The sequence below is a fragment of the Sarcophilus harrisii genome, chromosome 6 (assembly GCF_902635505.1).
Source record: "Sarcophilus harrisii chromosome 6, mSarHar1.11, whole genome shotgun sequence".
Lineage (NCBI taxonomy): Eukaryota > Metazoa > Chordata > Mammalia > Dasyuromorphia > Dasyuridae > Sarcophilus > Sarcophilus harrisii.
The window spans coordinates 248,778,607-248,801,731 of record NC_045431.1 but is presented as its reverse complement, the minus strand read 5'-3'; the positions used below and the strand labels follow the sequence as shown (position 1 = coordinate 248,801,731).

The following is a 23,125-nucleotide window of genomic DNA, read 5'->3' as shown; positions in this document are numbered from 1 at the left end:
GGATACTGGAGTAGTAAAAGAACGGCTAAGAAAAGATGGAGATACTCCCCTCGCTACTTCCTTTTTTCCGTACACCTGCGCAGTAGGCTCAGCTTCTACCCAATCGTCTGCTAAACCCCACGGTCATGCGCGCGTCGCTTCGGCGTCTCGTGCGCGTACGGCGCTGATCCCTGACAGCCAATCAGGAACGAGCGATCCGCGGCCACTGGGAGTGGGGTGGGAGGAAGCGGAGAGGATCTTGCGTACGCGCGCGCGCCTGAGAAGGAGGTGGGCGGGGGCGAGAGGAGGGCGGTCAGTGAATGGGAAAGTGGGCGGGCAGGCGGGCGGTGCGAGCCGCATGAATGGGCGAAACGTGCCCCGCGCGAGACCCGGCGCGCGCCGGGGCTCGGGCGGCCAATGGGAACGCGAGGTAGCTCGAGACCGGCCTCTGAGGGCCAACGGCCGCGCGCCTGCTGCCGAGAAGGAGCGTCGCCGGGCTCGGGAGCGCGCGGGGAGCGGGGGCCGCGCGGAGCGGGGCGGGCGTGGAGCGTGCGGGGGCCGCGCGCTGCCTCTCACAACCCAGGCGGACGGACGGACGGACGGACGTAGGGACGGGCTGGCTCACGGCTGGCAGGCGGCACAGCCGAGGGGCGGCGGCGGCGGCGGGCACGGCGCACGGGGTGAGTACCGGGGACACCGGCCCCTGCGGAACCGGAAGTGCCGGGAGGGAGGGTGGGTGACCTCCAGGGAAGGGGGAGCCGGGGCCGGGATTGCCCGGGGACCTCACCCCGGCCCGAGGAGGCTGGCGAGCGATGGACGTGCGGCCGCCGCGCCGGGCCCGGCCCCCGAGGGTTGGGGCCCCGTGGCTGCCGTCCGGCGCCTTATCTCCCTTCCCCCCGGGCCTTCGGGAGCACGGCGGATCCGGGGCTCGGCCCCCCAGTACTCCCACCGCCCAGCGACTCCCCAGGCCGGGGGCCCCCGCAGCGCCCGGTGCGATGCCCCCATTTTGCCGATGGGGAAACTGAGTCGCTGAGGTTACACGACCTGGCCCCGAAACTAATTCTAGCCGGGCGACCCCCCCCCCCCCCTCGGAAGGACCCTGCGCCCCGGGACGAGGGGCACCCTCTCATCCGGGTGTCTCCCGGGCAAAGGTACCCTCTGCCCCCCGGTTCGAGGTCCCGTGCCCCGGGCAGCTTGGCCTCCCCCGAGGGGTCTCCTCCCGGAGCCCCCCGATGTTCCCGAGTCGTCCCGTCCGAGTGTGGGACCGCCTTCTCCTGCCCCGGGCCGCCCGGGCTCCCTTGGGCTTAGCGAGCACTCCGTGTGCCCTTAGCCGGGGTCGCTCCCCTGCTCCGCGCCCCGGCCGCCTGCTCCGTCGCGGGACCCTCGGCAGACTTCTTCCAGCCTTTTGGGCAGATGAGGAAACTGAGGCAGGGCGAAGGGACTGGGCCAAGGTCACTCGGCCGGCCGGGGTCTGAGGCCGGGCTTGAATTCAGGGAGAGGAACCGGCCGCCTCAGGGAGGCCTGGGGGCTTCTGGGTCTAGGGGTGGGTGGACACGGCTCTTGCCCAGGCTGGTGAGTGCTTTCTCCTCCAGCTGTCGTCTGTCTCGGAGAGTGACCCCGATCACCCGGCGAGTAAGCGCGGGCCGGGCACTCCGGCCGCGCCGCCTCTCCTGTTAGCCCGCGTCTTGTAGGAGTGTTCCTCGGAGCCTCGGCCCGTCCCTGGGTGCTGGTCATTTGCCGTTCCTGCCACACCGGCATCTCGGGGACAGCTTTTAAACCTCCCCTCCCCCATAGCGCTGTCGCCTCTTTCTTAGAAATTGCATTTGTGTTTGTGCTGGTATCTTGGTGTCGGACCCGGAGGTTCTTGCCAGAACCTCCCAGGTTGCCCAGGATCGGGCTCTTGCTGTGGAAAGACCCTTTCATTCAGCCCCGTCAAAAACCACACTTCTTTCTGATGGGACCAGCAGCAGCCTCTCCACCTTTGCTCCTTCCTGGGTTTTATTCTGCTTCCTTTTGGGTAAATCCCTCAAGCGTCTCCTGTAATGCTGGGTTTGTCTGTCTGCACAGTGCTCCCAGTATCTCAGCTCCTTTTCCAACGCTATCTGTCTATGGTATTGAGCCCACAGTCACAGTCATTTTCTAAAGCACAGTGTGAAATAATATCGTATTCTAGACTAGCTGACACACAGTTAGTTATGCTTGGATTTCATCTACTCTAATCTCTGGAGTTCAGGGAAGAAAACTATTTCTGTGCAGTTTCCTCTGTGATGAAGAATTGCAGTTCTTTATCTAGTGGCTGACTCCCTTGGTCACCATTCCTAAATCCCAGGTAGTGTGAATTCACTGTTGGGAAAAGAGCTGGATGATTGGTGTTCACCGATTCCCTTCCAAAATTGAGGCCTTTAATTCTCAGTCCCGAGCCAGTGGATCTTTCTGCCGTTTTCCCTTAAGCTGAGAGATAAATAGATGAATATGGACAGTTAGACCCAGCCTGAGCGATTGCTTGTGAGAGTAGAATGAAAGCTGGCCTGGGAGTCTGAGAGACCTGGATTCAAATCCTGCCTGACACATACTCATTTTGACTCTGGGCATGGCACTTAACCTCTTGGTGGTGGAGGCAAGCCTTGAAGACCCTGAATTGCCAAGAAGGTCCCAACCGGAATTGGTAGCCCGGGTTTTCTCCTAATCCCCTATATCAGTAAAATCCTAAATTCTGTCCCTATTCTCTGTTCTATGTCCCTACGTCTGAGTAAGCTGAAGATTTTCAATTCATTCAGTTCAATTCGTTCACTTGGAAATCCCGTTTTCTAGACTGTCTCCTTGAACTTTGGTATGTTTTGATTGTGGCTTACTTTTTAAAAAGCCTGCTTGAATGGAAAGCAAAACAAAGAAACCTTTTCTTTTAGTTTAAAAACAAACAAACTACTAGTTTAAGGAGTAAATCAAGAAGGGGGGAGCTGACCCCTGAGGGCTTCCATCTGCAGAGGTAGGAGTGTGTTTCTAGTTTTTTGTCCTGGTGTCCCAATTATTGCCGTTATCTCTGGATCTCAGAGGAGGAGCTCAGCAGTTGGGAGGGAAATCAGAACCTTCATATCCATCGAGGATTTGGAAAAAAATCAGAGCCTTGACTTGTGGTCAATTGGTGATTCCTGTGGTGAGCAATGGTTATTCCAGAATTGTTTTCCCCTATCTGGCCTAGTGTTGGTTGTAGAAGAATATGTATTTGTGGGAGGTAAGGGGAGCTGCGAGTATTCCCAAGTTCTGATCCAGTGACTCATGAAATGGCCTTAAGCACATCTCTAGGCTTTGACTTAGTAAGGAGGCAGGCAGTGTGTCATCACATAATCTTAAGAGTAAAGTGCTTTGAGATCACCAGATGAAAAACATTCTATAAAATCCAGAGGGCTAGTGTTACATTGCTGCTGTCATAAACAGTAATAATTCTTACTGTTAATCACAATTAAGTAGGTGGAGCTGAGTTTACTTCTTAATGGGCCGTTTTAAGAAAGAACTGTTGAAATTTGTTTTTAGTTTACATTAAAATAGAGTTCAAAATACGTTCAGTTCTTTACCAGTTATTTTTCAATGCAAAGCACTGGTTTCCTTCATAAGAATTCTCAGATTTATCTAAGATAATTACCCAGCCACTATCCCTTTAGAGAGGGATTTTAAAAAAAGGCAAAAAAATTTTATATGATAGGAGTGGGAGTTAGTATCTTATTTTGATTTGGATATCATTTTCTTCCTTCGTTGTAGCAGTAATAATAATAGCAATACACTTTTGGCTTAAAGGGTCTAATGGCTCTTGTATGGATTTAGGTTTTACCTACATGAAGTCTGTGACTACCCATTTGTGTCTGGTTGGACTTGTCAGTCCTGCTCTAGGGTTCAGCGATTCTGCTCAGTGAGCTGGGGCCCAAGCCCTTTACCCTCTCATTTGGATTGAGGTTATGGATTTGAAACGGCAAAGTCTCTGATTTCTCTGTTTAGATCTGAGTGAAGTGGAAGAGGGGTCTTCTTAGAAGAAATAGTCCCTGAGAAGGCAGCCTGTTAGGTTAGTGTTGTCATCGTGTTTTTGGAAAGCTTTGTGGCTGAATCTCTCTGACATGGCTATTTGTTTTCTCTAGGTGACTCCCAGTGACCCAGCTGAGCTTCCCCAAGAGCCAGAGGGTGAAGAGGAGAGAACCCAGCAGAGTTTAGGAGACCCTGACACAGGAGAACCACCTCTGAAGCTATTTCATCGGCCATTATCTGCCAAAACATAGTCAAGTGGACCCGACGCCTTTATCTGCCTTTGACCAAGTAGAGAGTATGGCTTCTGGGATTTCAGATTTCCTCTTTGATTTACATGAAGTCTACAGAAACGGTGGCCCTTGACGGGCTTTGGAATAAAAGAAAGAGACCCAGGATAGACAGGCTCTCCTTCCCGTTCCCTTCTCCCCACCCCCTTCAAAGGAAGGATTTACAGCTCAACCTTGCAGCAGCTGTTGCTCAGCTTTAGCCGCCAAGAGGGAAATAAATAAAATTAAACCACCATTGCCAGGCAGCCGGTCCTGGTGAAATTGAGGTGTGGGGGATGTGGCACCGAGAAGACTACTGGAAAGGGGCAGAGATTGCCATGGAAACAGACTCTATTTGAAGCCAGAAGGGGGACCCACCTGAAGTTTCTGATTTGGATTAAATTTGAGCAAGACCTAGTGTGTAGGCCCATCCCATACTTTTGGAAGCAAGGCAAACTCGGTGTCAGTTGGAGGGGCATTGGTGCCTCTTAGAGGAGTCCCGTCAGCAGCTCTCCTCCATTGCCCTGGGTGCCATTCTTCCCTGCCCTTTCTCCTCAAAGACCCGTATCCCCCCATGAGCTGGGGCCGGGTCCTGCCGCCTGCCCAAGTTCTCGGCCAGCAGCCATTTGCATGCATACAGTCCACGGCTCCTTTTCCCCTTTTAAACTGTCCACGCAGTGCTGCTTAATCCCCTCTCCTGCCTCATCTAGGGGAGGGGGCTATTCAGCCGCTCAGTTCTCCTTTCCCCCTCCCAGCCTTTTTGTTTCATTTGCAATCCTCTGACCTTTGCTTTTCTTTGGGAGGGGGAAGGGCCACGGTTTTACACTCCAGCCCTAGATTTCCTTCTGGGCTCTCCTTCCCCCCATCCCCACTGACCCGCCTCCCATTTTCTTGCCCGTTCTGCCACTGTGTGGGCCTGGGCTATGCGGCAAGGCAGATCTTCCAGCAGAGCTCCACCATGCCCGCAGAGTCCGCAAAGAGATTCAAACCCAGCAAGTATGTGCCCGTCTCGGCAGCCGCCATCTTCCTAGTGGGAGCCACCACACTCTTCTTTGCCTTTACGTGAGTTTGACCCTAGGGTGTCCTCCTGGGGAAGCAAGGGATAGGCGTTCCCTGTGGGTGTGACTGGGCAGGGGCGCGGTGGGCTGGCAGTGAGGGGGGCATTTGGGTACCCAGGGAGATGGCCACAAAAGGATGAGTAAATGGGATCAGAATTGGCATCTTTCCTTTCGTCGGACTCTCTGGTGCTTTATAAACCAGTTTCCCATTCCATGGAATCCTAGATGGCTTCCCATTATGCCACGGAGCCCCATCATTAGATAATCCAGGAAGGGCAAGGGCGTGGGAAGAAGCTGTCAGAGAGATCTGAAGAGACTTAAGCAATCAGTTTTGAATAGTGCTGTGTGAGGGAACCAGGAAGCTTGAGGTTCTCCCGACGCTATAGCTGGAAGGATTCTGACCAGGTGTCCCGCGGGAGTCCTCAGACTGGTAGACTGGGAGAGGTCAGGAGTTTTTGAATTGATTGATGTTGTGCTGCAGCAACAATCGTGGCTTTTGCTAAATGTCTTCACCTGCCACTGATGGTTAAGTCCTTAGGCTGGAGAAGTCCGAGAGCGGGCCGGAGCCCAACAACCAAGTGTTCTGTCTTGAAGAAGAAGCCTCCATTAGATAGAACATCTCTGGTACAGGGGCATATAGTGATTAAATAGGAAGCTTTCCAAGTTCGTATTGGAGTGAGAAGAAATGATGGGAAGCTGGGCACTTGAATGTCTTGTCTCCCTTGCTTCTGAAAGTCAGAGTTGGGGTCCTCTCTTTTGTTACTGGACAGAAATCCCGGAGATAACAGGAAATTTCCCTTCGTCCATTGATTCCCTTCCTTGTCTCTTGTATGCTACACGACCAGCACCCGGCACTCACTGAAAGTTTTTTGTGGGGGATTTTGTCATAAAGGCTAACTGGGCCAGGCATCAGAGGCTGAAGCCATTTGGGTCTGTTTGATGGCTCCTAATGATGATTTTTTTTTTAGAATACCCAAATCTCTTGAGAACGTTTTTGCCATGATAATTTATTTGTGACTGAAAGCAGATGAACACAACATCAGAACTCTGTTATCTACATTAAGTTGCTCCTGGGGAAAAAAAATAAGCAATATCGTGGATTAGATAAAGAGCTAGAAAATGGGAGGGACTAGTTTTTGTTTTGTAGGGTAAAAGATACCAGTAAAGAAACTGTCTCTGAGTTAGGAAAGGGAGAAAGCCCTAAAAGTGGAAAAGAGAAGCCTTTCTCTAGTGGCTAGAGAGGTCTGGACTTCCGGGTGATCTGAGTTCAGCTCCCACCTCCAGTCCTCACTGGGTCTCAGACCAGGAGGTGAGGCCCTTCCTTGCCCTGCTGAGCTAGGGCCTCCCTCTCTCTGAGGGTGGACCTGAGCCTTAGTCGGTGTCAAAGATCTGAGATTTTGTGGGTGTGAGAATGAGCTCCACCCAGGCAGATGAAACTCAACTAAGATAAGCCTCCGCCGCCTGAGGCTCTGAGAGAATTCTAATCTGGAGTCTTCTTCACTACTCCATGCTTTTCTCTTCTCTTCTCTTCTCTTCTCTCTTCTCTTCTCTCTTCTCTTCTCTCTTCTCTTCTCTTCTCTTCTCTTCTCTTCTCTTCTCTTCTCTTCTCTTCTCTTCTCTTCTCTTCTCTTCTCTTCTCTTCTCTTCTCTTCTCTTCTCTTCTCTTCTCTTCTTCTCATAAACCTTGAAATGCTATTGTGGTATTACTGAGTATAACTTTGATGAGAAATTTGAAATCTGCTTGAACAAAATCAATGAAGTGATTGATGATCAGCATCTGTCTTGTGGAGCTGGCCAGCAGAAGTCCTATTCTCTTGTAACGGGTCTGTCTGAAAAGTGGGAGAATCGAATGATGGCCAGGCCATTTAAGCCCCACCACAGGGGAGAGGAGAACTCCATGGATCCTAGGGAGGAGCCGCTATTTTCTGAAGAATAGTGGGTCCTGTATTCTGCTTATCCTTTACTTTCCCTAGGAACTTTTTTCCTGCATAAATTGTCCTTCGTGCATTGGGCATCAGGAAAGAGGGCTGGGACCATGGTGAAAGATTTGAGTTTTTGTTTCTGCTGCTTCATCCGGCAGGTAGAGCCAGCAGTTGACCCAAAGGATCTTAATATGGAACTCTTGAATTCTAGCAGTAGCAGTAACAGTTGGTCTTGGACTAGGAGTATATTCTTAGATCTCTCATGGTATCCTTGAATATACCTAAAAGCTAAACAAAGGGCAAGATGTGTGTGGGTTTATACATAAACCCATATAAAAAAAAAATCTAGACCATTTAGGGTAGGTTAATGGGGATTCTTTTGATTTAGACAGTTGCTGAGCTAGACTGAGCAGGAGGCACCGTCTCTCCCATTTCCTGACTTGCTCATTAGGGACCAGTGAAATGTTTGCCTGGTTACACCAGTTTACCCAGAACAGAAATGTTCTCAGATAGGTGTTTCCTCAACTGATGGCTGAAACTGTGTAACCTACTTTCCTACATGCTTTAAAACTTTCTCTTTAGTGCCAGTGCTATAGGGATTCTTAGTGGGCCATGGTCCCTTCAGCCTCAGGCCAGGAAAGGATGAGCTTTGGAAAATAATATATTTAGCTCTGGAGACTCTATTAGTCTTGGGAAGAGTTTTGAGAGGTGAGATTGCCTTAATTCGAAATGAAAGGCTCCCTTCCTAGGGCTAGTTTCTAAACTATTTGGGCCTCCTCTCTCCACATTTTAAGAGAGGCAGCCCTCCTGGTTTTCTGCCCTTTGTTAGCTATGTCCTTCATTAGGAGCTCTCATCTTTTGGTCCTCTTGTCATTTCTCCCACAGATACTAGATAATGGACTGAGCCATCAGCATTCTAGAACAACTGCTCCCCACAAGTTCCTATCCCTCCCCCCCCAAACTCCTCTCAAGTTCTTTATAAGACCAAAATCGAACATTTCATGGTTTGAAAAGCAGGAAGGAGGTCACAGCTGAAAGTAAACCAGCTCTTTCCTTAGTTTTATCTTAGCCTTAGTCATCCTTGCTTTTCACTTCTCCCCCAATCCCCAGTCTTAATATGCAGCTGTGTAAGACCCACTTGTGGGATCTAGGGGGCTGGGAGTGCCCTACAGAAACCTGTGGATTTCAACTAATTAGAAATAATTTTCCCTCTCATTTGTTTCATCAGGCAAGGAGAGGCTGTATTCATGAAGCCTCAGTCTGTCCCACGAGTAAAAAGATGGGGTGTTGGCTGGGGGATGTGCAGAAGCCCCTTCATCCCACTGGGAACTTGGAGGTGTTCTTCAGTCTGGGCCTTGTTTTCCCACATTCTGAAGCTAAATGGTTGTATTAGGAATTTGTGCTTGTGTGTTTTTGACATTTTACCAAAAGGACCCAACCTGCCTGGTGGAAGAATAGACTTCTCTTAATGATTTCTTATGACAAGAGGCCTGATTTCTTTTGGCTTCTTCCTTCCTCTTTCCTCTTTCCTTTCCTCCCTCCCTTCTCTCCTTCCTATCCAGGGTCACAGCTTAGTAAGTGTCAGAAGCTGGATTTGAACTCAGGTCCTCCTGACTCTTACCACTGTGCCAGGGTTGCCCCCAGGCCATTCTAATAAATTGGAATTAATAATTCGAATGTTTCTGAACAAAGAGACAGTGTAGTAGTAGAAAGAGTCTAGGGTCAGAAGTCTGGGCCTCTGGGGAGCTTCCTGGTTCAGTTCTGCTCCAATTCTGGGCAAGTCACTTGCCCTCTCTGGACCTCCGTCATCTTAAAGGGAAAGAGTGAGGCTGGCCAGCCTCCATGCTCCCTTCCAGGTCTGAAAAGCCTATTTCTAAGTCACTCGGCTCTTTACTACCTTCATTTGTAAAGTTGAGTGGGGGACAAAGGTGTGTTTGCAGTCATCGTCCCTCAAGGGGATAGTCGGGGACTCTGTGGCCTGGAAGTGCAGGCCGGCTGGTCCTTTGGCACACTTCTTCCTCTGGTCACTGCCCAGCTCTGGCAGCTGGGAGATACTTGGGAAGTCAGGGTTCGGCTGCTGCTCTTTGGCTCTCTCATCTCCACAGTGGTTAGACAGCCCTCTCCCCACTTCCCATGAATAATAGTTGGTTTCCATTCCTCACCAAAAATACCTGGCTTCTTCATAGTTACTCCTGGCTAGGAATCGGGAATCAATCAAGTTTGAGGACAAGAAGGCAACTTCCTCAAAGATAAGAAAGCGCTTTTCTTCTGGAGTTTTGGAACAGCAGAGGCACCCTACAGAAGAGGGGAGGCTCTCTGCTTAGAGCCCCAGCGCCCCAGAGCTGCATCCGTCATGACACCGTCAGTCAGATGCTTCCACTATGCCAGGCATTGGTGGCATGTGCCTCAGTACCCGCCTGTTTCCTGCCTGGAGCAGCTTTTCTTCCTTTGAACCTCAGACAGGAAAAGTGGAATGGCATATAGAGGGACTGGAATGATAATTGATGATGATGATGGTGGATAACAACGTTTCCTTGTTCCTTTTAATCAATGGGTGTTCAGTGTGGGGCCAGGTGCTTTTTAAGAAGCTTTCCAAGATCATTGGACACGTGCCCTTGTGCATTCTTACATTTGATTGGACAGCCGAGGGAACACAGAAGCTTGGGAGAGATCGGTGCCTGAATTCTCCATGGCCACATAGTGAGGCTGTGAGCAGCCCACTCCTCCCCATCCGCCAGAATGCCAGTTCTTTGCTGTCCACTCCTTGTTTTAGCTCTCCTAGAGAGAGAAGGCTTTGGCCAACCGGGCAGTAGAACCCGTCCTCTCCTCATTCCATTTGGTCTTGCTTGACAGAGTGGGCAGAGAAACCTGTTTTTCCTGGGCTGGTGTAGGTCGAGGACTCCTGTCGTGAGTCAGCCAGCCTTCTGGGCTAAGGCCGCTCCCCAAACCTCAGGAGCTCTGTGATTATTGCCATGGGCAGAGGACGAGCCCTAACAACGCCTGTTCTCAGCCCGTCTCATCTCCCCTCTCAAAGGGAGCAAATTCAGACAGGCTGCTTGGGGTGGTCACCCTGGGCCTGCTGGGTACCATAGCAACAGGGCCCCTCCCCAGGCCAGGAAGGAGGAAACCTGGCTCATGCATGCCCCTTCTTGGTAGGGTATTGTGACAGCAGGGACTCTGAGGCTGGAAGTAGAAGGTGCCTTGGCAGTCTGGGAGCAGGAATCCCAGCTTTGCCAGTGGGCTTACTGGCATTGGTGCTCTGGAGAGCTGCTTTCTGTAGAAGAATAGTTTCTCTTGGTGCCAGATTAGGATTTAATCCCATACACCTTGGCTGGGATAGGTTTATATTTGAAGATATTTTGAGGGGAATAAAGTCTGTTAGCTGGAGGAGGGTACTTAAAAGGTCTGTGAACTGGATGAGAGAATTTGGTTTAAAAATAAGGAAACCCAGTGATAAAAGGGATCAGAAAAATAGGCATATCCTCTTATTTAATAACTCCCCAGGAACCTCAGGCCTCCTGAGGGATGAGGGAAACCCTTGTTTCTTTTATAAAAAATTTACGAAAAGCAGAATGGTCTCTGTTCCCTCCTGAGAAATGATTTAATCCTCCTTTTCCCCCCAAAAAAACAAAGAACATAGTTATCTCCTGTGGTATCCACAAGGATTGATTGATTAATGTTACCCTCCTTCCCCTTTCAGTTTTCTTCCTTAGGAAGAGATTACAGGAATAGGCAGCACGAGGGTCAAGTATGTCACCTTCTTTTCCTCCAGAAACAGACTAGGGGGGACTTTTGAGGGGAGGTTCTAATCTTGGGGAACTGATTTCCCTCATCCTTTCCTCTGAAAGATGAAGGACAACAATCCTTAGGGTGGAGTTGGGTAGGGGACCCTCCTCCACAAGTTTCCCATCCCTTCCCATCTCGTCTGAATTTTTGCTTCTGTTGGCCCAGACCCTCAGGGCAGAGGATCCCTTTTGTCCTTAATTTAGTGTGAGGTGCTTTTCTAGTGGGAGCAGAGAGGACTGGACTTGAGCCTGCTTGACCCCTGAGGAGAGCAGCAGGGGAGAGCCTTGGGGCTTTCTGAGGGCAAGTCAGAGTATGTCCTCCCATACTTCCAGGGCCCCGGCCAGCCCAGTTCTTAGCTGTCATCAGGGCTTCGTTTGCTCAGGTCTTCCCTGAAAGCTTTTCTGGGGGGGGGTGGGGGGGGTGGGATGACTTCTTTGGGGGTCTCTTGCCCTCTGAGAGGCTTTCCCTTCTGTTGGTTGATGGAATCCTCGGCCCCTCTGGATTAAGCCACCGGGACCATCTGGCACCTTGTTCTCTCAGTGCCTTCGTTCCTTACTTCAGACCAGGCTAGGAAAAGGGGACAAGGACACGTGCTGCCCTAGTTGGGGGATTAAGCTTCTTGCCACAAAGTAGATTAGTGTATTATGCTGCCGTCTTCCATGGCCTCTTGAGCTCGGCAGCAGAGAGCTCCTTCTTTCAGGAGGGACATCCCGTCCAGCGTAGAAGTCGGAGCCGGGTTCAGATCCCTCTGTGATGCTTATGCCTTTGTAACCAAGGGCAGGTCACTGAGGTTCTCTGTGAAGTGAGATGGCCAAATGGAAGGTGGAGGAAGGGAGTGAGCATTTCTAGTGCTTTATCTTTACCCATCCTGCTAATGCTTTTGCAGGGATCTCATTTGATCCTCACAATACCCCTGTGCAGTGGGTTTTTTGATTATCCCCATTTTACAGTTGAACAAACTAAGACAAAGAGCAGTTGAGGGACTTGTTCAGTGTCTGAGGCTGAATTTGACCTGCCGTGTTCCTGAGTCCAGGCCCAGCCCTCCAGCCGCTGCATCCCCAGCTGTCTCAGAACCCCTAGTTCTTGGTCTCGGTTCCTGGTGGTTCGGGCATAGAAAGCAGCCTTCCCAAGCTCTCAGCTGCCTGAAGACTCTAGACAAAGGCAAGACTTGGGGAGGACTTCCTCAGGGAAAGAGCTGAGCCGTGTTCCCCATCTCGGGCACAAGGGAGGCCGTTCCCTTTCGGCAAATTGTTTTCATGCTCTTGTGAGTCGGCTGGCTAGGCTTTTCTAGTTTCCCTATGCCTGTCATTATTCAATTAGGGCTCCTTTAATCTGAGCCTCATTTGCTCTGATTCATTTTTAGGCCTGAAGAGTCTTGGGGGAGAGGAGACAACTCCTTGCTGTTTTGTCAACCTTTTCTTGAATAAAACTCGGTTCAGTCCTTGAAGAAACTCTGCACCCCTGAGAGTTGAGTGGGAAGCGTTAGCCATCGGGGCCCAGAGTCACCTGGGAGTGGGGGCAAGGCAGGAGAAGCAGGTGCAGCCAGCATCACTTGCTTTGAGCCCGTGTGCGAGGCAGGAGGACGTGCCTAGGATCCAGAGGCTGGAAAGGGATGTGGTCGGTGTCGGTGCCACAGTTTCTCCTGCTTAGATAGGAGGGAGGCAGGCGTCCCCCAAAGGAATCATCTTCTGGTGTTTCTGTGTGGTCACTTTCCTTAGTGGGCAGAGAACAAGCAAGCCCACGTGGGAAAGGGGGTCACCATGGAGGCTTCTCGGACACTCTGGGGAATCGGACCCGCTGGTCTAGAGGTTGGGAAATAGCAATGGGGATTCGAGAAAGGAAAGGGAAGTCTCCAACCAGACTTAGCGTGGTTATGGGAGCTGAGCCAAAGACAGTTCCCTCTCTGTTGGTTCCCCTCCTGGAGTAATGGCAAGAAGAGCCCTCAACCTCATTCACTCTGCATTGGAGATGGTTGGCAAAGGGATGGCTTTCTCCCAGGGAAAGCTTTGTCATACTCAGAAGGTGGGCTGTGGATCAGGCTGCTAAGGGAGATCTGGCACTCACAGGGGCTCCTTCTCTTTCCTCTGCCCAGGTGCCCAGGGTTGAGCCTGAATGTGTCACCTGCAGTGCCCATCTATAATGCTGTCATCTTCCTCTTTGTGCTGGCCAACTTCAGCATGGCCACCTTCATGGACCCAGGCATTTTTCCCCGAGGTAAGACCTCCCTCTTCCCTTTGGGCAGTTCTCTGAGAAGGAGCAAATTTAGTTATCCCTAGGTCTTAGGGGTTTGGCGATTAGGGAATTTATTTATACACTAGAAGCAGTGACAGGAATAGGGTTTTGAGGGACAGGTATTCCCAGTTTGTATTGGTGACCTTTGTGTGTGGCATAAGGCACTATAAATCTGGAGCTCCTTTATGTTGGCAAAGGTGACTTCCTGCTGCCACACCCTCCCCCACCCCTTTCTCCCTCCTGATTTCGTAATAAGTGGTAGAAAGAACGAGTCCTTGGGCTGAGGTAGTGATCATTGTTCCCTAATGCCTTCATCCTTGGTTGAGGGTCAGCGATGTATTAGACGCAGATTTTGTAAAATAGTTGTTCCTCATGGAGCTTGTAGGCTGCTAGGGCAGATGAGGCCCACGCTGCTTTCTCGCTTGTGCTGGGCTCATTTGTCTCACCAGCAGGACAAGGATAAAGTGTCCGAGGGATTCAGCAGAGGGAATGATCACTTCTTTCTCTGGGGACTAGGGAAACCTGGAAAGACGCGGCTTGGGAGCCAAGACTGGAAAGATGGGCCGACTTTTCATTCATGGGATAGGGCGGTGGTTCCACCTAGAAGGACCAGGGGAGCTGAGTTGGAAAGGGAAAGAACAAAGTCTGCTTGGAGGATGGGAGCCTCTCAGTGTGGCCACGTGGAGGAGCGTGCTGGGGAAGGGAGGCGTGCGGCGGGTCTCCTCCACTGGGCCCGTATTTGTGGGGGTTCAGCTATCTTTCTCCTGCCTCAGCTGAAGAGGACGAGGATAAGGAGGATGATTTTCGAGCCCCACTTTACAAAACGGTGGAGATTAAAGGGATCCAGGTTCGAATGAAATGGTGCGCCACCTGCCGCTTCTACCGCCCCCCTCGCTGCTCACACTGCAGTGTCTGTGACAACTGTGTTGAGGTGAGTAAGGGCCTTGCTGAGGAAAGGGGTGCAGCAGAACGCCCTTTTCCATGGCGGCTGTCTTCCCCTCAGCTGGCAAAGCCAAGTCCTTTTAGCCTCGGGAGAGAGACTGAGACCAAATAATGTCCATTAGTCTTTGGACTCTCCTGGCTCTGTCCCAGAGCCTGAGGACACCAGCTTGATGTTCCAGCTCGGCATCAGAGGCCATGATAGTAAATGTAAAATGTTTAAAGGTTTGCAAATCATCTCTTAGACAGGATTAAATTTGCCCTCACAGCCATCCCGTAAGGCAAAGGCTATAGAAGTTATTATCCCCATTTTATAGATGGGCTCAAAAAGATTGTGACTTGCCCATAATCGTTGAACTAGTAGATTCAAACCCAGGCCTCTCTCCCCTCCCATCATTGTTTCTTCTCCTCTCCCCCTGTCTCTGTGGTACACTGCCATAATTGGGGTGTTCTCTGTAGAAGAGGCAGGGGACAGTGATGTCTCAGAAAGGAACATGCTCCCTGGAGCCCACCCCCTCCCTCCCTTCCCCTCCTCCTGTGGAGATTCCAAGCTCCACCCTCCGCTCTCCTTGGATCTTTGAAAACCTCTTCTTGCTTTCTGCCCGTGGCTAAATTCCCTCTTGTTCCCTCCTGCCTGACTTCTCTGATCCCCATTACAAGATGCTTCCCACTTGTCATCTTCTTCCCCTTGACTCTTGCCTCCTAGCCCTTCCCATTTTCCTTAAGCTGCAAGTTGCTGCCAGCTCCTTTCTGTACCTGCTTTCATCCAAGCCTCCTTTCCTTTTGGCAGAAGGGTGTAGGCTGATCCCTTGGCCGAGTCCCATAGCTGACCCCATAGCGGGTCAGCTGACATGGCCATTGTAAGGGAGAAAGCCACACTGGCTCCTTGAGATTGAGCCACTGTGGCCTCGAGGCGACTCGTCAAGCTCGGGGAAGGAGGGCCGCCTCGTTCAGAGCCCTGAAGTCCTGGCAACGCAAGCTCAACTCGAGGCTGTGCCCCCTCCCTTTGGGACGGGAGAAGGCTGATGGGCTCACAGCCAGATATTTTGACCTTTCTATCTTTGTCCCTAGGAATTTGACCACCACTGTCCCTGGGTGAACAACTGCATCGGGAGACGCAACTACCGCTACTTCTTCCTCTTCTTGCTCTCCCTCACGGCCCACATCATGGGTGTGTTTGGCTTCGGCCTGCTCTACATCCTCTACCACATGGAGGAGCTCTCAGGGGTCTGCACGGCCGTCACGTATCCTTCCAGATGCTCAGGGTGGGGAAGAAGCGGCCCAGAGGTGGGGTGGGGGTGATGGCACAAGGAAAGTCCTGAGAGCGGCTCACTTCAGTTCGTGTCACTTGAATGGTTCCCTTGACTCTCAGGCCTCAGCATGGCAGTGATGTGTGTGGCTGGCTTGTTCTTCATTCCTGTAGCCGGCTTGACGGGGTTTCATGTGGTGTTGGTGGCCAGGGGTCGCACAACTAATGAACAGGTATGAAGGATTATGGGGAGGGGTTGCTGAGAGACTTGGGACAAGGTTTTTCAGACTTTGTTATATTTGGGGTTTTTTTTTAAAGTAGTATTTTATTTTTCCAAATACATACAAAGATAGGTTTCGACATTCACCTTTGCAAAATCTTGTCTTCTAAATTTTTCTCCCTGTCTCCCCCCCACTCTCCAAGATAGCAGCAATCTGATATAAGTTAAACATGTTCAATTCTTCTAAACATATTTCCGTATCTGTCATTACACTGAGTTTTTTGTCCTAACATAATATTGTTGATAAAGAGTTATATTGATAGTGGACCTTTTCCTTTGGGTGGTAGCCTGCTCAGCCCCATGCCTGATTTTTATTTTATTTTATTTTTTAATTTTAATAGCTTTTTATTTAAAGGTTATATGCATGGGTGATTTTACAGCATTGACAATTGCTAAACCTTTTGTTCTAATTTTTCCCCTCCTTCCCCCCACTCCCTCCCCTAGATGGCAGGATGACCAATACGTGTTAAATATATTAGAGCCATATCTGATTTTTAAACCTCCTTTCGGATGCTCTGTCATCTGACTTGGCTCACACTGATTTTCTCTCCACAGGTTACAGGTAAATTCCGGGGAGGCGTAAACCCTTTCACCAATGGCTGTTGCAACAATGTCAGTCGTGTGCTCTGCAGCTCTTCGGCCCCTAGGTAAAGCCTTCCTCTCCAGCTCAAGCCAGAGGGGTTTCTACTCTAGGGCAGGGTATGGTAGGTAGAGACTGAATTCAGTAGTGGCGTCTCCTTTTTGAGAGCCGGGTGGCTGTCAGGGGGAGAGATGGGTGCCCTAGAAGGTCACCCAAGACTTCTGCCTCTTGCGCTCATTTTGACTATGGCCGTATCCTACTAATTGAGCCCTACGTCAAGTCTCCTCTCTCTTAAATCCTACAGATCCCAAAGTGACCTTGCTAATGTGAAGGTTGGTCTGACCACATCCCAGCCTTACTCCATATAGGCCTGTGGTTCTCCATCACCTGTATTCAGGACAATAGAAGCTCTTCTGTTGGGCTTTGTAAGCCCTTCACAGCCCAAGCCCACCCACCTTCACAACATCCTTCCCAAGCCTCTGTGCAGTGAGCTTGGCTCGCTGTACTGGATCTGGGGCCTTTCTCTGGCTGTCCCCTAGACTTTCAAGTTCCTCCTCCCTCCCCTCTGCTTGGACTCCCTTGTTCTGTATTTGTTTCTGTTTCTCAGAACTTGTTTCTGTAAAACTCAAGCTGTATTCTCTGCAGGAAACCTTTCCTCAGTTTTTAAGTCTGTTTTGTATGTGCTTAGTGTCTCCCTGGTAGAACATAAGTTCTTGGGGGCCAGGATAGTTTGATTTTCATCTTTGGAACCCTCGCACCCATCACAGTACCTGGCACATAGTTGGTGCCTAATAAGTAAATGGTTGATTAGCTGGATTTTTTTTTTTTTTCTTTTCTATTGAGGGATCAGACTTACATTCAATGATCTGAATTAGGGATTAGTCTTCAGCTGCCTCATCTTAGCCTTTTTCAGATAATGAAGAGGGTTGGCTCAGTGCAGGCCCTCGGCCTATGTTATTGGTGGCCCTCACAATGCCTGGCACCTGATGAGGGCTCAGAAAAGGATCTGTTGACCAATCGTTATCCTTCCTTTGACTACCAGGTACTTGGGGAGACCAAAGCGAGAGCAAACAATCGTGATCCGGCCTCCTTTCCTTCGACCAGAAATAACAGATGGACAAATTGCTGTGAAAATTATGGACAACGGTATTCAAGGGGAACTCAAGAGAACCAAGGTGAGGGTCTGGGGCAGGCTGGGAAACCCTCACATATCATTTGCATAATCAACCACAGGTGATGAGCTGAAAGCTGGGTACCTGTTTCAGAGTTGATAATTGTGCATGGCCTGAGAATGATGTTACAAATATCCAAATGACTTTTGGCAGAAACATTTCCCCAGCCCCCATCTGTGGGATGGGGAAGTAAGGTCAGGAGGGAATCGGTTTCCCCCAGTGATGAGGAAAAGTTTGTGACATTCTGCCAGTCTTAAAATTACCTCTACATCCTTCCTTGACTTCTAATGCTGGAGTGTGTCATGGATTCGTTCTGGTGAAATTTACAGAACTCTTTCTTAGCTCATGAAGCTCATTGGCACAGGGAATGAAGATAGACAATTCTTTTTTTATATTTAAATTCATTGAAAAAAAAAGAACAAGATTTTAAAAGGATGACTAGAAATATTTGTTTTAATAGTAATATTTTGAATGTAATTGCTTAAGTCAAGTTCTGGAAGCCAAAGAAAAAAGTTCAAAATGTGTTGTTGCGATGGGATATGGTTTAGTTTGGCTGGAGAGTGGATAGCATTAAGCAAGGTTGGCAAACGGTGCCCAATGGGGGCACCCAGTGAATGTCAGGCAGCAGTTTTTGAACTTGAGTCAGCAGGCCATTCGATGATGAGCCCAGGAGAATGAGCAGTTTTGTGAGGAGTGAATGAGAGTGGGAAGAAGGTGGTGGCAGAGAAAGCTCTTGTGAGCACTTATCACACGAAGTGCCAGGGACCAGCACAGGGGCCATCAAGACAGCCCCTACTCTCTAGCGCAGGGGTCCTCAAACTTTTTAAATAGGGGGCCAGTTCACTGTCCCTCAGACTGTTGGAGGGCTGGACTATAGTAAAAACAAAAACTTTTCTTTTGTGGGCCTTTAAATAAAGAAACTTCATAGCCCAGGGTGAGAGGGATAAACTTCCTTGGCTGCCACACCCGGCCCGTGGGCCATAGTTTGAGGACCCCTGCTCTAGCATCTTGCCCTCTTTTGGGGGAAAAACTGCGTGTGTATGTGTGTACATATAATACACGTAATTTTTTAAATGATCTTGTTTTTAATGTACATTTCTCTCTATCCTTCCCTCTTACTCCTTCTAGAGAACTGTGTAACAAATAATTTTTTAAAAAAAGGAAAAGAGAAAAAAATCGAGAAGGATCACACAGATAGGAAGTATTGGGTGTTTAAGGCTAGATTTAAACTTGGGTCCTCCTGACTTCAGGGCCAATAATAGCTCAATAAAATCCTCTGAACTCCTCCCCCCAAATTCTGTAAATGAGGTGGAGTTGGGAGGAGGGGTTCCTTCTCTTTTACTTGGGGCTAAACTTGTGCTTTCTTCAAACCGGGTGATCTTCTGGTAACTCCAAAGTGCTGCTGTCTCAGCATTTCTTTCTGATGGTGACCTTCTTGGGGTTTATGCTTAGCAGTAGACTCTGTGGATGTAAGGATGTGGACATTTATTTTTAGCACTTTATTTGTGCAATTCCTAATTGTTTTTCAGAATGATGGTTCTAATTTCTAAGTCTACCAGCATTGCACTAATGTGCCATCTCCCTAACTCCTCTAACAGAGACTTTTGGGATCTTTTGACATCTTTAGCAGTTTGCGGGCTAAGAGAGAGAAGTGGAGTGTTTCGATTTGTATTCTTTCATTCTTAAGTGATTTGTAGTGTTCTTTCTGGAAGGTTAATAATTCAGTTCTTTTAACAATTGTCCACATCTTCTCGTTCAGTCATTTTCAGTCATGCCGAATTATTTTTGATTCCATTTGGGTTTGGAGGGATTGGCCATTTCCTTCTTTGGTTCATTTGGCAGATAAGCAAACTGAGGCAAACAGGGTGAAGCGGAGGGTCACACAGCTAGGAAGCATCTGAGGCCGGATTTGAACTCTGATCTTTGTCTCCTGCCCCAGTACACTATTCAGTGCTTCCATGTAGCTGCCCCATTTACATCGTTGCACTCCTATTGAGGAATGGAGTGTAACCTCACATTTCTGTTGTCTGCACATCTTGGATATCAGATTCTACCAGAGATATTTGAAAAAACAATTTCTTTTTCTTTTTGCTGAGGCAATTGGGGTTAAGTGACTTGGCCAGGCTCACACAGCCCAGAAGTGTTGAGTGTCTGAGGTCAAATTTGAACTCGGGTCCTCCCGACTTCAGGGCTGGTGCTCTATCCACTGTGCTGCCCAGCTGCCCCACAAAACAATTTTTTCCCAGGTTTATTCTTCCCTTTTTATATTCGATGCATTTGTTTTGTTTGTGTGGAAGCTCTTCGATTCCATGTAATCACAGTGGACTTTTGTAACTGCCTCTGCGCCCTCCTGGTGCCTATGAGGTATATGGTCCACTTCTTTCTAATAGGAACTCCCAAAGACTCCTTACAGAAAGGGTAACTGGCAGGTGGGGAGCCATAGATGGAGCTGATGTCCAGGAAGGGGGGAGGGAGCTGAGAGCTCATGTGTCAGAGTCAAGGGGATGGCAATGGGAGAAAAAAGGGGAACAAATGAATGAAAGACTGAATCGTTCATACTGAATCGTTGCCTTGTGGGACAAAAGGGCCTTTCTGTATCCCAGCTGTCCTACCTGTTCAGAAAAAGACATCAGTTGTGACCTCTGCTTCTCCCTCATCCCAGGAAACCTTCAGTTTCACCAAGACTGTTCTTCCATGTCTAACCTCTTCCTTTTTGCAAATCTTAGTCCAAGGGAAGCCTGGAGGTAACAGAGAGCCAGTCTGCAGATGCTGAGCCCCCGCCACCTCCGAAGCCAGATCTCAGTCGCTACACGGGCCTCCGGACTCACCTCAGCCTCGCCACCACGGAGGGTAAGAGTTGGCTGGACCCTGTGAGGGCTCCTGAGGCTGGGGGGGGAGGGGGAAGGGGGAGGATAAGCGGGATAGGGGAGGTGGGGTAAAGAGGTCGTGATCCCTCTGTCCTCCTGCCATCCCATGGGAACGAGGCTCAGTTCCCCGCTGCGTGTCATTGGTTCCCAGGACTGAGTTCAGCAGCATGTGGGTCAGACCTCTGCAGGAGCTTCAGATTCTCCTTTGGCCCAGGGCTCTCAAGAAGAGGGAGAAGGGCAGGGTACAGGACAATCCTGTCCAAAAAGCCCAAGTCCCATAAGTCCTTTCCTCTTGTGAGACTCCAAGGAGAGAATTCTGTGCCGGGCCCCGCCACCCTAAAAGTGATGTGTGGTTGTTGTGCTTGTGGATTTCTCCCACAGATAGTCTTCTGAGCAAGGACAACCCCCCCACACCCACCATGTACAAGTACAGGCCTGGCTACAGCAGCAGCAGCACGTCCGCGGCCATACCTCACTCCTCAAGCGCTAAGGTACGAGACCCGGCCCGGGGGGTGGTGGGGATGCTGGCTTCCTTTGGGAGGTGGGAGTTCAGGCGGCTCACGGGCCAGATCTTGATGTGCCTCCTTCCTCAGCTGAGTCGAGGAGACAGCCTGAAGGAGCCAGCCTCGATCGCTGAGAGCAGCCGCCACCCCAGCTACCGGTCAGAGCCCAGCCTGGAACCCGAAAGCTTCCGCTCTCCCACCTTTGGCAAAAGCTTTCACTTTGACCCACTGTCGAGCGGCTCACGTTCCTCCAGCCTCAAGTCGGCCCAAGGCACGGGCTTCGAAATGGGCCAACTGCAGTCGATTCGTTCCGAGGGCACAACTTCCACCTCCTACAAGAGTCTGGCCAACCAGACGCGCAACGGGAGCCTCTCTTACGACAGCCTGCTCACCCCTTCTGACAGCCCTGATTTTGAATCGGTGCAGGCAGGGCCAGAGCCAGACCCCCCTTTGGGTTATACCTCTCCCTTCTTGTCGGCCCGGTTGGCCCAGCAGCGGGAAGCTGAGAGGCACCCCCGCCTGGTGCCCACCGGCCCTCCGCCACGCGAGCCCTCACCTGTGCGGTACGACAATCTGTCGCGCCACATCGTGGCCTCCCTTCAGGAGCGGGAGAAGCTGCTGCGCCAGTCGCCTCCTGGCCGGGAAGAGGAGCCTGGACTGGGAGACTCTGGCATTCAGTCGACGCCAGGTTCTGGCCACGCCCCCCGTACCAGCTCATCTTCGGACGATTCGAAGCGCTCGCCTTTGGGCAAGACCCCGCTGGGCCGGCCAGCTGTCCCCCGTTTTGGCAAGCCAGAAGGGCTTCGGGGCCGGGGACTGGGGTCCCCTGAGCCAGCCCCAACCGCCCCTTACCTAGGCCGATCCATGTCTTACAGCAGCCAAAAAGCCCCATCTGGTGTCCCTGAGACAGAGGAAGTTGCCTTGCAGCCATTACTGGCACCCAAGTAAGTATCGGCGCCGCCCGTAGGCTTCCTTTGCCCTTTGTGTCCCGTGTGAGGGGCAGTGCCCTCAGGGCCCGTTTGAGCTCCAGCAAACCCAGGGATCGGACGATTTCTTCTGAAGCGTCCTCTTCTCCTTATCTAGCCGGGCGTCAGGAAGTATGGGGCTGTGCCCTGGGTGCCAGGCAAAGTGAATGTGCAAAACCCCTCCAGACAAAGGAGGGGGAAGTGAATGCTAGGGGAGGCTAAGGTCGAGTGGCCTTTTTTGTGTCCGAGGCTCTTTGGGGAGACGCCGTTTTGAGGGGGTGGCCTAGAGGGGCGTCTGGCCTTCTCACTGCCTGATCCCTATCTGTCCTTCCTTCCCCAGAGACGAGGTGCAACTGAAGACTGCCTACAGCAAATCCAACGGGCAGCCCAAGACCTTGGGCTCAGCCTCCCCTGGCTCGGGCCAGGCCTCCCTCAGCAGCCCCACCCGAGGAGGAGTCAAGAAGGTGTCGGGGGTGGGCGGCACCACCTATGAGATTTCGGTGTGAGCCCTTGGCGCCTCCGTGCCTACACCAAAGGGCCCTGAGTGGCTACCCTGCTCCCCCCAAAGGGGCTCCCCTCTCCTGCATGGACACTTTTCAAACCACAGATCCCACGAGGATGAGGAGCTTTTACAGACCACAACGCTGGAGGCAGGGGACGTGGGGGAGAGTTGGCACCCACTGCCCAGGGCGGTGACTCCTGTCTGAGAATCAGCCTCCTCCCCCTAGCCCTCCCCACCCCTGGGCCAGACTCAGTGGACATTTGTGCAATTGCTTGCCCTGGAGGGAACCGGATCGTTTTTAAACCAGAAATAATTTTTTTTATTATTGTTACGGATTCTATTTTTTTCCTCTTCTGCGTTACCAGGTGTGTGTGTACATATATATATATATATATATATTATATATATATTATAAATATCAAAGAAATTCTATATATACCCTGGGATGAGGAAAGGGGAGGAGAGGGGTGAGCATCAGGAGAGAAAGGGGAGCTCCCCCCCACCCCCACCTGTCCCTCAGACCATCAGGAAAAGGGTTGGGGTGTGGGACCTTCCAACCCAGCCCTTCCCTTCCCTGTGGCCCCTCTCTTTCCCCTCCCTCCCCCCAGTCATCACCACTGAGGAGCTTGGGAAGAGGAGAGCAAGTGAGGAGACTCCCCGCCATGGGGGGTAGAGGGGACTTGGGGACGATGCAGTTAGTTTTCTAGTCTCATTGGCACTTGATTTCCTCAGCGGGCAAGGCTCTGCCACCTGCCCCCTGGCAAAGTAGGAAGGAGTTGGCCTAGCCCAGCTCCTGTATCATTGGATCCCA

At 50.8% G+C, this 23,125-nt stretch overlaps 1 protein-coding gene across 2 annotated transcripts; it reads left to right on the top strand.

The window, feature by feature from the left end:
* Positions 1-510: 510 nt before the first annotated feature.
* ZDHHC5 (zinc finger DHHC-type palmitoyltransferase 5) lies at positions 511-22,699 on the top strand. 2 transcript variants are annotated; one of them, XM_031942685.1, is made up of 12 exons: positions 511-659; positions 4,107-5,321; positions 13,118-13,239; positions 14,031-14,188; positions 15,268-15,440; positions 15,576-15,678; positions 16,281-16,372; positions 17,348-17,480; positions 20,204-20,327; positions 20,726-20,835; positions 20,938-21,791; positions 22,153-22,699. In XM_031942685.1, the coding sequence occupies exons 2-12, from the start codon at positions 5,218-5,220 to the stop codon at positions 22,316-22,318; spliced, it is 2,139 nt and encodes a 712-aa protein (XP_031798545.1). In that variant the 5' UTR covers positions 511-659; positions 4,107-5,217; the 3' UTR covers positions 22,319-22,699. The 2 variants fall into 2 exon arrangements, with proteins under 2 accessions (XP_031798545.1, XP_003773923.1); XM_003773875.4 differs by lacking the exon at positions 511-659 and adding an exon at positions 722-1,130.
* The last annotated feature ends 426 nt before the right edge of the window (positions 22,700-23,125 follow it).